Genomic DNA, 15237 nt, shown 5'->3' with positions numbered 1-15237 from the left:
CTCAAATGTCAGGGGTCCTAATGTAAGTCACCAAGGGAGCAAACACAAAAATTTAAGAAGCTTCTCAGTGCTTCCCATGTATTCCAAGAGGGAGTTCAGGCCTGCCCCAACCCCTCCTAGCTGCCCTCTTACAAGGAACCCTCGTACCACACACTGCACTGTCCCCTCCATGCAGGGGGATAGAATATAAGAAAATAAAAATAGTGAAGAAGTCATCTCACCCCTAAGGAGTTGTTGCTGGGCCAATTAGCAAAGATCAGAAACAGGCCTGACTTTACCAGGCACAGCTGTAACCAAAGAGAAGAAGAGTGCTCTAAAAGAGTGGGGTGGTGTTGAGAAGGGAGCTGGAGTCAGTTGGCTCCTTTGTGAAGAAGAAAGAGTCAGTGCTCTGAGGAGCTGGCCACAAGGAAACACCAAGAAGCTATGAAACTTTTGTGATAAGAAGACAACAGTATGGAACCTCTAGCAACGCCTCTGCTTTTGGCTTTATCTGATACAGAATAGTTTCATTAACTATCTGGGGAGAACCATCCAGAAGAGATGGAGTCCAGCTCCTCTACTCAGGAAAGAAATAGTCATTCAACTTTACACCAAGGGTCTGTCTCTGCATTATAAAATCTGTGCCAGACTCAACAGCAAACTGATTTATAGGTTCCTAAGAGTTTTTCTCAGCAGCCTCAGGTAACAGACCCCTAAATCCTAAAGTCTGATGTGGATTTGGCATCTAATTTTCTTATGCTTCCATGCAAGTCCCCAAGCTGAGACTTTCAGCTTGAGAGTTCTGGTGCTTAACCCCTGGGATGGGCCCTTTCATACACAGCAAAGTCCATGATCCTGATCAAAGTTGCTAAATTCAGGCATCTGCTCAGAAAAATGGGAATTAGCTTCTGAATCTTTAAAGCCCTGTAAAAAAGTTCATGCTTTACTGCCCACATCCCTAACACATCTGCAGCCTCATCCATTTCCAAGGGGCTCAGTCAGACATTGCAAAGATAACTGTAATAATTACACAGGCTAAATATTAGACATATTATCTACCCACCTTAATGCCTAAAAACAGTAAAAAAGAAAGATTTGAGGTAAAAGCATAATCCTGTGTATCCTAGAAGGCAAACCATGTGTATCTCTCAAACCATGAACTGCAGAATGAAATGCTATTTAGCTTAAAACTGTTGTTTTCCTGGAGGTGCTACAAACAAGTTTTGATGTATTATTATTTTTAACAATTATTTTGGTAAGTTACTTTTGGCAATGTGACCATTAATAACAAGATCGTCATTTCAAGAACTGTTATTTTATGATGCACATTTAAGCAATGCAGTAGAGCAACTGTAAAACTTTAATCTTTATTTCTGATTTGTTAGGCTGCAGTCAGGAATGTCCTTTACATGTAATCCGAGGGGCTGCATTGCTGTCCACCTACTCACAAGCAGACAGAAGGGAACAAAATGCCAGGCTTTTGTCAGAGGTTATTTTCAGCTTGGTGATAGCAATGGCATTGCTCAGATCCCTGAAACTCTCACTCCCCTCCCAGCTTATAGGGCTGGCAGAAGGGGTCACTGCATTTAAAGAGAGCAGGAGCCCCTCCTGTCCAAACTCTTTGAGACCCAAGAAAAGGAGGAGAAAATTCAACTGACTCTGGTGAGTAGAGTCCCACGGGTTCTGCCAAAAAGGGTTTGGGTGTTTTTTTATTCCTAACAGATGATAGAAGCAATTTGTTGCCTGACAAAGAAAACCATGCAGGTGTAGTACAGAAATATGAGTCCTACAGAGCAGTGGTTTAGGTTTGGCATAGCCAGTAGAACGAGAGATTCTTCTGGCTCAGCCAGGCCAGCAGCTCCAGGTGCTGCAAGAGCAGGGCTGGGGGGGATCCTCATTGGAGACACTCATTTGGACTAGGCAAGACTGGATAACAGAAGTTTCAGAATGTTTAAAAATTTTGTTACAAAGCTACAGAATTATTTGTCTGCAAACAGCCAGTCTTTAGAAAGCGCCTGTACACGGCATACAAATTTGTGGGCTTTCATAATGGTATCCTAGAAGGAAAAAACCAAAACAAATCCCCCAAAAATCTTCAAAATATTTAATGTTGGTGACCAATTGGTTTCATATCAAATAATAAGAAAACTTCTATGCAGACTTGACGAGAAATGGCTAGCAAAGAATGGAGGATGAAAGAATTATTCCCAAATCCATCATTCAAGCATTCTAAGAGAGCATGATTGGTCAAATCTTCAGAAAAAAAAACCCACCCAAAATTCATATAAATACATAAATACATATATGTTTTTACTATGAAAAGTCTTCTGCCTAAAGGTAAAAGTAGTTCATAGAATAAATCCGTGCATGTAGATAAAATAATTCTGTGTCTTATCTCAGTCATCACAGTGCTATTTCTAAGTCTGTAACAGTTTTGCCTGGCACTTAAAGAACTTGGTGTAGGGAGAAGCATTTAGAGAAGGATCTTGTGGAAGGAATAGTGAAAGTTGATAGTCCAGGATTAGGCCTGGAAAATTGAATGAGTCATTTGAACAGCAGGATGCAGCTTTCCACAGCCACATGGATCAGACTAACCATGAGTGTGAATGTACAAGCATGTGAATGTGGGGTGGGATTGGTTTCTAAAGTCAGAATGAAGTACCTTATTCTAGTGTCAGGTATTGTATTTTTTGGAGATGCGATCTTAGATTTCTGCAAAATTGTGCATCAAGGAAGTTTCAAAGGAAATGTGGCATCACTAGGCTAGAAAATAATAGAAAAAGTGGAAGAAGAGAGAGAAAAGCAAGGGAATGGGGCACTATCTGCTCTCAGCAATGAACATGTGCTTCACAGCAAGTCATTTCAAATCTTTAGTTTCAAAGTGCCACGTGTAACTTAGTGTGACCAGTGTCAATGAAAAATCAATATTTACTTGGAATTCCCATACCTTGACCTCTGTGTGGCTTTACTGCAGATGTAAGGGGAAAATGCTGGCTATTATGAGATCATGGTGGAAGCTCAGTGTATGACACTAATAAAATTTACCTGTAGCCACAGACCGCTGAACGCATTGGAATATCAGAAATACGATTACAAATACATAACCAGATCACATCTCCATCAAATGAGCTCAGTCTTCAAACACAAGCCTTTCCTCTCTTGTGAATCCCTCCTGCTGAGGGAGAAGCATGTTCCACAAGGGGCTGGATTTTGACAGAAATGCCTCCAGGCTGTTGGAGATGCAGTGGCATCTCAAATACAGACACATCAAAAGAAAACCTCAACGTGAGTGTCAGTGGCAGAGAAAAACCACACCAGCATATTATTGCTATTATATAAAGGAAGATATATCCTGTTATCCCCACGGCGCTGGTGGGGTGAGTACCACCAGGGACGGTCAAATGAGTCATGGTGGTCACAGGACATGTCACAGCAGAGCTATGATTAGATACCAGAGTGAAGTTCTGGCTGCACTGGCATTCCCACAGACTTCAGCTGGGAAATGAATTTCAAATATGGCCTTGATACTTTGCATTTCAATGTAGACAGCAGTGTGTGAGTATGGTATTTTTATTGCTTGTGTGTTAGGTAAGGAATCAAGGAATGAGTTTTCTTATCCTCTGAGTCTAGACCAAGCAGCTTAGCTGGGGCTAAAATGCAGAGAGATGCAAGGCACACCCTGCCCACCACTCCCCACTCAGCACTTCTACTGCCAGTGGTCACAAAGACCAACATTCCCCATTCTGTTTATCCCCTTCAAAGCCATCCTGCAGCACATGTGGCAAAGAGATAACCCTGCCAGCCACACAACACACAGCTCTGCAGTCCATTCAGATAAGACCTGAGCTCTAGACTGTCAAATGTGTGAGTACATAGAAGGGAAAACCTTGTGTTTAGCAAGGAAGCACCAGAATGAATTCCAATTAATCCATGAATTAATTACATTTTTCACCCGCAGCACAGTCAGGCATTAGCACTGCCTTTTACTCCTCCACATTTCATCAGGCCTGTATTGCATCCATTTAGATCAATGGATCAAAATACATTTTTGGATTTTATCCTTACCAGTGGCACTTTGGTTAGAGAGAGACCCTCTGTGGCAGTGGTGTGACACCCAGATTTGGACAGGATGACTAACAGCCCAAAAGAAGACAGCTCACAACTGTGCAGAGCTCACCAACACTTCAAAGGCTTCCTTGCTCCAAGCCCAACCTACAAAGCAGTGATACAAGCCCTAAATAATGGGAGGCATGAATCCTTGGCTGCACATCTGATGTATAAACTCTGCTCCACATAGAAGCTACATTCTGAAGAATGGCACAAGCTGCTGAAAAGCATTTGAGCAAGCCCAAGAACACTCCTCCAGCTTAACAGCACCCTGAGTGCCCACACGTCGCAGCTAGCACTCAGAAGTTTCTGTGTCACACATTTCTTACCTTTAGGATCTGTCTGCTTTACTTCCCACCCAATCACCAGAATATAACAGGTACCATGTGATGAGCAGATATGAAAAGTTAACCAGATTAAGGCAACAAAGTTCAGGGAATTTCATGGGGATTTAGACACTGACACCCAATGAAATTATGGGAAGTAGAGACTTTGGATCTATTTTTTTTCTGATGACAAATGGGAGACCGAGTTCTATTTCTATTGAAAGGATGGAGCTTTATCCACTGTATAATTTAGATGAGTACAAAACTATGAGATTACCTTCTCATGGTGACCCTGCTGCACAGGCAGCATCCCCACGGATGGCCAGTCAGCTCCAGAGGGATGAGCAAAGCCCAGGCAGGAAGAGCACAGATGTGCCCTGGTACCTCACCCAGCTGTTCCTCCAGCCAGCACAGACATCATGGCATGCACTGCTCTTCTTACACCAGTATCCTTACAGAAATATTTCTGCCATGCCTTTCTTCTTTCTTCTACAGCTTCCCATCAGGTGATGCCAAAAAAACATGGAAAATGTGCATGCATGCCCAGTCATGTTACTATAATTAGCCTCAGGAACAATGATCCTTCTAAGAGCTTTAACCACAGCTCTTGACAGCACAAGGTTCACTATCACACTTTATCAGACTTTTTCAGAGATTATTTTTTCCCCTTCAGCTGATGATGTAATTGGAGTTACTTTCCAACAACTATCCTTGCTGCCACAGTTTTGGAGGCTTGGTGTGCCTTTGAGGAGACCTAAGAGAAAGGAAGCAGCTTTACAGAGACCAGAGGTACAAACTTCTCCTCCCAGCCAGCTGTCACTGCTGCCTCAGCTGGGAAGGGATCCCACTGGAAACCTGATTTGAAAGGGAACACTGTAGACACAAAAATCTCATTTTCATTTTCAAGGAAGTGTCACAAAACTGATTTTTACCCACAGTTGCTCTTCCTTCTTTTAAAATGCTTGAAGCATCACTTGAACTGTTTTCATAAGAGAAAGAAAAAAATGGCACCAATACAAAAGTACTTTAAAAACAGAAGAAAATATAGAATGGCAGAGTGAGAATAAGATTTTACCTACATGAAAGATTCTTTTCTGTTCCTTTATCTCACATTTAAAAGAAATTGAAAAACCAATTTAACAGTGCTGTTCAGTGAAGGCTTCACAGAGTGAGAGAGATCAAATTCATCATCTGTTCCTTGCGCCCAGTTAGTTTTGTTTCTTATTTCAGCTACATCAGTTTTTTTGCTTCTCACTCGTTACATTACAGATAAGCAGAGTTAGAAGAAAGCTGAGTTTTCATTTCCTTTCCACATCATGACTATTTTGGAACTGCCAGAGCAGTTCTGCTCCTGAGCAGCCTCCCAAGAGAGCTGGGAGGGTCTGGAAGAGATAAATGTGTGACAGCAGAAGGCTGAGGCTGGGCTGGCTGAGCTGGGGAGGGTGTTCAGCTGGGCAGAATTCAGCCTCAGAAAGAGGAGGAGAGGCTGGACCTTGCCTGAGGATGACAGGCACACTGTCTAGTGAAGGCAGCAGTCACAAGAGTGACTATTTAATTACACAGGGTTAAGGATATGCCAAGAACTGCTGTGGTGAGGCAGAGATGTTTGGATGTGCTGGTATCCTCACAGTTATCAAACACAGAATGCAAAACCTGCCCCCACTGCCATGTCTCCAGTGCTGTTGTCTCATTGTCTGTCCCTTCCTTTTGCTGGACAGACAACTCTTTCATACCACTGCAGGATTTTTGGTCTCAGCAGTCAGAATGGATTCCCCTCAGAGTGCAGAGCTGGCATGCAGGAATTGTTCATTTCATTCTGAAATTCAGATTAAAGTGCAGAAGTCACTGAGATGATGATAAGCACAGGACATTAGTCCAATGTAAATGTATAGTAAAATGTTAGTCTAAAATGCAATGAATTGAAAATACCAGCTCTGTTACATTACTGTAGTGATAAATTCCCCTCTCTCTATCACCTGACCTCAGAAGAAAATTCTCAGGTAGCAGGCCTGATTCAGCCTTCAAAATCCTCCTCTTAGTTAAAAGTACCTTTTGGTGAATTTAATCAAACACAAATAGCACAAACAGACTTCAAAATAACTATAATAAGGAGGTGACAGGTTTTCCAAGAAGGAGGAGGAAGGCCCGTGCCAGGAGCTTGGAATAACCCGATAATTTGGTGTGCAGATGACAAGATGACGTCCCAGTCTTTCCAGAAACAATGACTCAAACAAGAAAACAGAAGGGCAGACTAGGGCTGGGGTTGTTCCAGGTGTGTGACAGCACAGTCACAGGGAAAAGCACTCAGCCTGACATCAGGAGACCTGGGCTGGGCTCCTGCCCTCCTGAGTGACCTTGGGCAAGGCACTCCAGTGCTAACTGGAATAGCCAGAACTGGAACAGAAACCATGCTCTTTTGTTTCTCTGATGTTTAGATTTTAAATGCAATTGACAAAGAAAAAACCCACGCTTTAAGCACCTCGGGAACCTGTCTATTATTACTTTACAATGCCTGTGCAGCACTGAGATCTTGTGGCTGTTTCATGAGGAGCTCAGAAAAGGTTATGTTGGAGTACAGGAAAGGGCAGTGTTGAAAGAAAACAACTATTTGATGGCAAACAAACCCTAGATCCTCCTTTCCAGAAGAGGCTTGAGTGATTCTAGCACCTTTTCTCACTGAAACACCTTGCAATCATTTCACATATTTACCATCACAATATACCAAGCTAAAGAATATCTTTTTTTAAGAGAGAATCACAGGGGTTTAGACTGTCCCTGTCCCTAAAGCACCAAGGGAGCACCCTCATTTCTGCTACCACACAGGTATGAAGTATATTGCAAGTATAGCAATATACTTGCAATATACTTCATACCTGTAGCAGTTGACTGGAGAGGGAGGAAAAATAATTTTTTAAGTGAAGCTGTTTGATTTAAAAGAATTCCCATTTGCTGTTGCATTTATTCATGTAATTTGACTTCCTAGGTGAACCCTTCAGACAAGGATGCCGAACTGGGGAGGAGGAGCCAAGTGTGGGGCCTGTGAAAAGACAGTGTACCACGCTGAGGAAATCCAGTGCAATGGAAGGAGCTTCCACAAGTCCTGCTTCCTATGCAGTAAGCTGGGCTGAACAGTTTAACATCACAGCACCCCCATAGCTCTGTATAACTCTTCAATTAAAGCCAGAACATTTATTTTTTGTATTACTTGGGAGGCAGTTTTGCTGCCTTTTACCTGGAGCAATCTGCCTCTTGGGCTCCTGGCTTTTCTTTGTCCAAATGTGAGATGAATTTTGTCAGGGACATGAAAGTGCTGCAGAATCACAGTATCCAAGTCCATCTCCAGGACACCCTCCTGTCCCACCATGTGGCACACCACAGGTTTGCTTCAGGTCCAAAAGCCCAGCAGAACTAAACAAACAGCACTCATCAGACAGGAGGATGATTACTTCTTTCCTTTTTAGGAGATGATTACTTTCACAGTGAATCCTGACATTAATTTGTTTCACACTGAAAAGCTGAAAGACCCTGATGTCATCAAAACCTCCCACCAACACTCTGCACCTACCTCAGCCTCCTCCCTGTATTTCATGTCATCCCATTCCACTTACTCGTCCCCTCCACACTCCTCTGTGATGTTTGGCTTCCAGGAATTTTGCTTTCTCTGCAGAAGAGGCAGAAATTTGCAAAAAAAAAAAAAAAATTCAGAGAGAAGGTACCAATTCAGCTCTATTTTCCCTTTGTGGAGAGGGAGAGAGCAAACAATTTGCTAACAACTAAAGAGAGCTGAAGAGTTTATCTTGCAGGCAATACTTGGGATTGGTACCTTTGCAGTACAATTCCCAGCATGACAGTTTAGGAGCCACTGAATCCAATTTTCTCCCTCTCTTTCTGGAGGAATAGAGACTTCTTATTTGGAGGCATCAGACTAATTTTATATGCTTAGCTGGCACAGCTTAGCTAATTTTACATCCTCTTTGCAGAATGAGACCAAAGGACACACCTGAGCTTCTTTGCCTTTCTCCAGGTGCCTACAAGTGATGCCTAAACACCCAAACAATGCCTTTAGTGATGCCTAAAAGGCCAAGTAAGAAAGGCTTTCCTCAAAAACTTTTCAGTTAACTGACAACCTTCAGCCAGTTCTTACAGAATGGTAAAAGGAAAATCTCAGTCTCAACTAAAACTTTCTTAATGCTTCCAAGTTCTGCCTATAACAATAATTAGTAAATAAAAATAAACATCTGCCCTAATAGAGCATAGTTTTGAATATTTCTCAAGTGTAGTCTTCGTTCTTAGTACAACTGAATTATTTTCTTTTAGTGATTCATGATAAACAACTTACATTCATTAGCTCTATCAAATATTTGATTTGTTGTGGGGTTTTTCTTAGTTGGTTGGTGGTGTATTTTGTTGTGGGGTTTTTTTTTTTTTGTTTGGTTGGTTGGTTTTTTAAAATGTTCCTTTATTTGCCCCATGTTTCAAGTCTGAATTAATTATTAATAGGTTAGATACTAAAAATAGTATTCCCATGAGAATATGTTTAAGGTCAAAACCTAAAGATGCATCTAAATTGCCCAGCTGGCATATAAAAGGTATGTTAATTGGCTTTCCTTCCCCCCATGATTCACATACACTGTTCAGCAGCTCTGGATGCTTCAGGATCATGTATCACATTCATGGGCTTTTCAATGAATCATTTCTAAGATTTCATTTCTCAACAGAAGGAAACCAATTCTCCCCAGCCTAAATTCAGGCATGGAAACAATTAGTTTAGCTGCACTTTTATATATTTATATCTAAAACTATTTTAAATATATCCTCTATTTCATTTTATATTTGACCAGGTACACAAAGCACATCAGTATTTTTTGACCAAAGAGTTCAATTTCAGCAGAATTATAAACAACTCAAAGCAACCTGTTAACACAGGAAGAATCAGACAAGCTAAATTATTTATAACACTTTCTCTCCACTCCATAGTTTTTCCCTACAAGTATTGCAAGAGAGAAATTTTTTTCCAGCAATCCCTCCTTCCCATGCAGACTCAGCTTTACCTGCAGGCTGATGTTTCACTGACAGCTTTCACCCAAAGTGCAGCTGTGGTGGACGTTTGGCAGGATCTCACGCCATCAACCTGGATCTCCTCAGTGCAGGCAGGAGAACAGGATCTGTTGGCAGATGACAGGTCTCAAAGTTATTTCAACAATAGCACTTGCTCCATCTGTCATGGTGAATTGATACCCTATCCCTAAGGCACCAGAAATAGAAACACTATCTGCTGCTAGAGTTTCCATCTTAACTCCCTTAGCAAATACAATTAGCATCTCAAAGCAAGAGTGTAGTACAGAAGTGCCACATTTTGCTTCTGTTAACTATAAAGGTCTTTGCAAATTATTTCCTCCTCCATGCAACACAGGGAGGAGGAAAGCCACAAAGACAACCAGACAGCTGGGGATGTATCACTAGTTATACTGCCCCTGAACAGCAACCTGGTCTGGGGGTTGGACCTGCATGATCTTTTAAGTCCTTTCCAACCCAAATCATTCTAGGAGTCTATAATTAAAGCTGCAGAGGTTCCAGGGTGTAAATTCCCTGTGGTGGATCAACTGGATTCAGAGGAAGACATTTAAAGTAAAGATGGGGGAAAGCAGCTAATCAAACCCTCAGGTAGCTCCTCCAGATCTTGCACTTCCAGCCACTTTCAATACTCCTGTATTTCACAGCTTTCTGTTGCACAGGTGAACTCAGCAACTTTGTTTTCCAAGCTATCAATAGCCCATGACTGGAATGCTCTCTGCAGGGTAAGCATTTCTTCTAAGGAACCTGGAGAGAAAGTTTTTGCCTATTTTCTCCCCACTTCTAATCAACCACTGTTGAACAGTGTACAGTTTGTAAGAAGTACTGAAATAGTAATTTTTTAGCATACTGGAAAATCCTGGTTTTTAAGAGAGACTCTGAATTGAAACATTTTCCTCTCTCTCTCTGTGGGGTGGAGGCTGTCTCACACTGAGTTCCCCAAGTGGTGCAGCAAACACAGGCACCAAGTAGTGAGGAGTGTAGCTCCTCTATTTTTTCCTCATTCATTATTAGTAGTGCTGTAGAGGACATAATTTGTAATTTGTATTCCCTGATGAAAGCTGGGCATTCCTATGACACCTTCTGTCCAAAAGTCTGCCAGACCTTTCTTAGTGAGCCAAGCTAAGCTGCCATTCTCTGTACCAAAGATGATTTGTAAGAGGCTGTTTGGGAATGGCTACAACCACACTCCTGTCATCCTGGAGGAAGTCTGACAGAACTGACTCTTGCTTTGCCTTGGTGCCACAGCTCCAACAAACAAATAATGATAAAAAACCTAACATGTGCTGTCTGACTCCAGTCAGGAGTCGATGTTAAACCCTCTCTCAGAAACACACCACGTCAAAACAGCCTGGGCTGAGCTGAGAAAGCCACCACAGACTCAGAGCAAGTATTCTGAAAAGTCCAGATCAATGTCCCTGCAACCTTCTTTCCCCCCTTTTTTAAGGTTTGGCAGTTCAGGATGCCCAATTTCAATCTCAAGCCCATTTAATCTTCACAGATCTAGATTTCCCTGGGGTTACAGGATAACTTCAGAGTGGCAAAAGAAGAACAGGTTATGTGCACACACACATATCTCCCCCTTACTTCAGCAACAGCTCAGTCAAGTTTTATACTGACAAGTTTTATACTGACTGGCTCCTTTCCCCACAATTTTAAAGCTAAACAAAAAGAAATACTAATTGCAATTATTTTAAATGTGCCTTTCTCTCCCTGTTTTCAGTGGCTTGCAGGAAGGCTCTGGACAGCACCACAGTAGCAGCTCACGAATCTGAAATCTACTGCAAAACCTGTTATGGGAGAAAATACGGCCCCAAAGGGGTTGGCTTTGGGCAGGGGGCTGGATGCCTCAGCACTGACACTGGAGACCACCTGGGCTTGAACCTGCAGCAGTGAGTCAAACCCCAGTGACAGCTCCATTTTCCTGATCCTGCTTGTCTCTTACCAGGGTGTTTAATATATTTCATTCTGTTTCAACAGAATCTAGCATAAGGAGCATCTAGCATAAGGAGCAGAGCAGACTTTCCTACACCCTTTCCTTCCATAGACACTGTAATTTACAGTTTTTAATGATGCTCAGTTTTTTTAAACCTCCTTTACAAATGATACCCTCCTTCAATAGGTAATTATTCTGCAGAAGCAGCCTTTACATGCCACCACACATGTAAATATTCACTGCAATTGTAATCTGCCATTTGTAGCACAGTGGTAAAGTCACATTGACCATAGGAAAAAATTTTTTTTCCTGTTAGAGGATAAAATACAGTTAACATTTTAGTCTTAGAGAAATAATCACACTACCCCATACTGTTAGTGCTCCTCTCAATGGGGGAAATAACATTTCTAACATTTCTCACTGGGGGAAATAATATTATCCTCCCTGTGGTTCTAATAACACTTACAAACACACTGAGAATGTGTTTGAACAAAAAAAAATTCTAATGGGATACCATCCTCCAAAAGCACATAATTAGCTCTGACAGTTCATTTTTATAGGATTTTCCTGTAATTCTCAAAGTTGCACATTTCTAAATCAATCAACAATGCTTCTTCTTCCCTCTGGTGGTCTGCTATAAAGAAACCAATTAACCAATATGCTGTGCAGGAAATAAAAGCTTAAACAATGTATTTAACTGTAGCTCCTTGCACCATACAAATCCATTACGGGCAGAGCTCTGCACCCAAAACTGTTGCATCCTGTGGAGAAAATTACCTGTTTCAGTCCAACTATCTGACAATTCAGAAATCATTCTGTGAAAGGCTTTATGCACAAAGATTTAAAGCACAAAGTCCAGAAATAAAAAACAAAGCTACTTTTCTGATGTCCTTTTGACCCTAGGCCAAGTAAGAACCCCAATTCCCTGTCCAAATGTTTCACTGCCTAATGAAACTATGGCATGCAAAACCTGAATTTTTATTTTCAGTTTGATGAGTACCAGCAGATAACCAGTTACAAAGACTAGAGACATCTTTTCCTTGTATTTTCCCTGTTGCCTCTCAATGAGAGAAAATTGGTTTTTGCTTTAATTTTTATTAAATATAATCTTTTGTGCATGTGGCTGCTGCCAGCTCCATGTATTTAGCCCAGAACAGGTAATATCAGAGCTTACAGTACCATTTTCTCAATCATACACCACAGAATTCAATAGAATACTTTGATTTTCTTCTTTTTTTAATCCCCTTTTGCATGTCAGAGACAAGTAATTTAGTATTTTTTATGCCTTACTAAAAAAAAAAAATTAAATCCTTTTTCTAAAGAAGATAACATTTTTAAGCAGCTTTAAAAACTTCTGTTTTAGGGGGTCACCAAAGCCTGCTCGCCCCTCAACACCAACTAATGCTTCAAAGTTTGCCAAAAAGATGGTAGATGTGGATAAATGTCCCCGTTGTGGCAAATCAGTGTATGCTGCAGAAAAGATCATGGGAGGAGGAAAGGTAAGTAGTGACTTCAGCACAAGGAAAAAAAAACTCCACCGTTTTATAATGTTGAGAAACTACAGCTCAAGGTACTCTATCATTTAAATTTTCATTCATAAAGAAAACACAAGGATGAATTTGCAAATTGCTACAACAGGTTTTAAAATCTTGTACTATTTGTAAATATTTTTCAATTTTTTTGCTTCTTACTGACATCTGAGGACCAAGCACAGATTACTGCACTAGCTGTCCCTTCCTCCATCTCTGGGTATATTTATAAACATGAATGTGTAGTGGCAATTGAAGATATATTAGACAACGTAACTGAAAAAAGGCTAACCCAGAATGACTAAAAATGGAAGCCACAAGATTTACAAACGAATTGTAACCTTTCCACACCCCACAAAGCAGCACTTCTTTGTTTCTTGTACCTGCTGGCTGTGCAGTTTCTGTGCCACATCATTGAATTGTCTCCCCTTGCTCAGCCTTGGCACAAGACCTGCTTCCGCTGCGCCATCTGTGGGAAGAGTTTGGAATCCACCAACGTCACGGACAAGGATGGAGAGCTCTATTGTAAAGGTGAGAGCTGCAGGGAGCTGAACTGGGCTACAGAGTCAATCTAAAATGAGTCTCTCTAGACCCAGCATTGCCACTGTGATTTACCTTGCTGTAGGCTGAACACCCCCAGGAAATTTCATTTTTGTCCTTTTTTAACAACCTTCTGAAAGCAAGGAGCTATGGTAACACTGCAGTTTCAGCTTCTACAATTAACATTTAAATTTTAAAGCTGTAATTTTTCTACAGATGGGACGACCTCTCAAATCTGCCAGACCTTCTAACAGAGCACTGGCCATATCTGCTGGGCAGGCTCTTGTACCTGCAGAGTCTCATTCACTAAAATCAAAAATCCACAGAGATACAGATCTTTGGTCCTCCAAATCTGAATTCTTGCCCGTAAAGTTTTAAAAGATATTTCCACTGCATTGATAGCACAGAAGATAATGCAAAAATGGCAAATTACACATCTAGATGTTCTTCTCAGATTCACAAAGTTCACAGAATTCACTTGACTCCTAGAAATAGCTTAAGGGGAAAAAAAGTACATGAAGCTTTTATATACAAAGCTAAACTTTATAGAGAACCCTAAAGAAGAATACTGGAGTTCTGGGACTTTGGGCACAGTCTGTCAACCACAAGTGGATCAAATTGGCATATTTGGAGAAATATGCTCACCATTACCACTTAACAGAGTTGTGATAAACAACTATGCACACATTTACCAATATATAGTTCAAATGGAATTACTTAAATGCCCATCAACAGTTTCTGGATTATGCTCCAGTTCTTAAAATTCTCTGGCTTACTCTCTATTACTGATCAGACCAAGTTTTACTGAGCATTTTCTGATAGGAAAGTAGCTTTAATGAAATTATTACTTAGATCTAAAAAAACAGATAATTTCTTAACTTTCTTGAGATCACCAGATACAACTTCTGTGTAATTCAAATTTGTAATACCAATTTCACTATTAGAACCTGGATAAACTTATGGGAAATTCACTATTTCAGATTTCCTCCCTTTTTATCAACTTAAATTTGATAGCAATTTAAAAATGAAAACTAAAAGACATTTACCTCCCACTCCTTCTTTTGCAGTTTGCTATGCAAAAAACTTCGGTCCCAAGGGAATTGGGTTTGGTGGCCTCACTCAAGTGGAAAAGAAAGAGTGTGAATGAGAAGAAATGGATGCAACAGACTCAAACTGCTGTTGATGACACCAAGTGATAGCTGTCAAGTAAAACATTAACACATAATACTAAGTACTTAGGGCATTCGATTAAGATTTTCCTCCTTGCAGGAAAAAAATTGTGAGTTGTATCTTAAGAAATTCTTAGAGTAGATTAAAAAGGTACAATGATAACACTAGACTCGTGTTTGTGTTTAGTACATAAAGACAAGGAACATTATTGCTTCTTAAACTATTACTTGTCACATTTCAGACTGGAATTATAGACTCATAGTGCCCCATTACGACAGGGATCCCTTCTGGAGCCAAGGGTCCAGGTGTTCCCAGTTAGATTGTATTTTCTTTTTTTCACAATGTTAACCTGTCTGTATTTCCACCAGTCTCCTAGTTGAGTTTTGATTATGCTGGCAATTGTGTTAGAACAAGTAGATGTTATTTGCTTTGAGACAATTAAAAAGGATTTGAAATTCTCTGAGGGAGGTATTTCTAAAAAAAAAAAAACTATCATTTTCTCAGGATACAGTGTTATAAGTTTTGTCTGCTTTCAAGCTACAATAAAGTACTTACTGCTTCACATTATTTTTATTTG

At 40.7% G+C, this 15237-nt stretch overlaps 1 protein-coding gene across 1 annotated transcript; it reads left to right on the top strand.

The window, feature by feature from the left end:
- Window positions 1–1514: 1514 nt before the first annotated feature.
- CSRP3 (cysteine and glycine rich protein 3) lies at window positions 1515–14898 on the top strand. Its single transcript, XM_009098724.4, has 6 exons — window positions 1515–1641; window positions 7396–7526; window positions 11209–11377; window positions 12785–12920; window positions 13388–13481; window positions 14558–14898. The coding sequence occupies exons 2-6, from the start codon at window positions 7415–7417 to the stop codon at window positions 14635–14637; spliced, it is 591 nt and encodes a 196-aa protein (XP_009096972.1). The 5' UTR covers window positions 1515–1641; window positions 7396–7414; the 3' UTR covers window positions 14638–14898.
- The last annotated feature ends 339 nt before the right edge of the window (window positions 14899–15237 follow it).

This window comes from Serinus canaria, chromosome 5, assembly GCF_022539315.1.
Source record: "Serinus canaria isolate serCan28SL12 chromosome 5, serCan2020, whole genome shotgun sequence".
Taxonomy (NCBI): Eukaryota; Metazoa; Chordata; class Aves; order Passeriformes; family Fringillidae; genus Serinus; species Serinus canaria.
This window is presented reverse-complemented; position numbering and strand designations above follow the sequence as displayed.

Excerpts from the sequence above, each read along its gene's own strand:
- CSRP3 (XM_009098724.4), top strand. The coding sequence starts at position 7,415 with ATGCCGAACTGGGGAGGAGGAGCCAAGTGTGGGGCCTGTGAAAAGACA. Across the intron at positions 7,527-11,208 it reads CAAGTCCTGCTTCCTATGCA|TGGCTTGCAGGAAGGCTCTG; the intron begins GTAAGCTGGGCT and ends CCCTGTTTTCAG. Across the intron at positions 11,378-12,784 it reads CTGGGCTTGAACCTGCAGCA|GGGGTCACCAAAGCCTGCTC; the intron begins GTGAGTCAAACC and ends CTTCTGTTTTAG.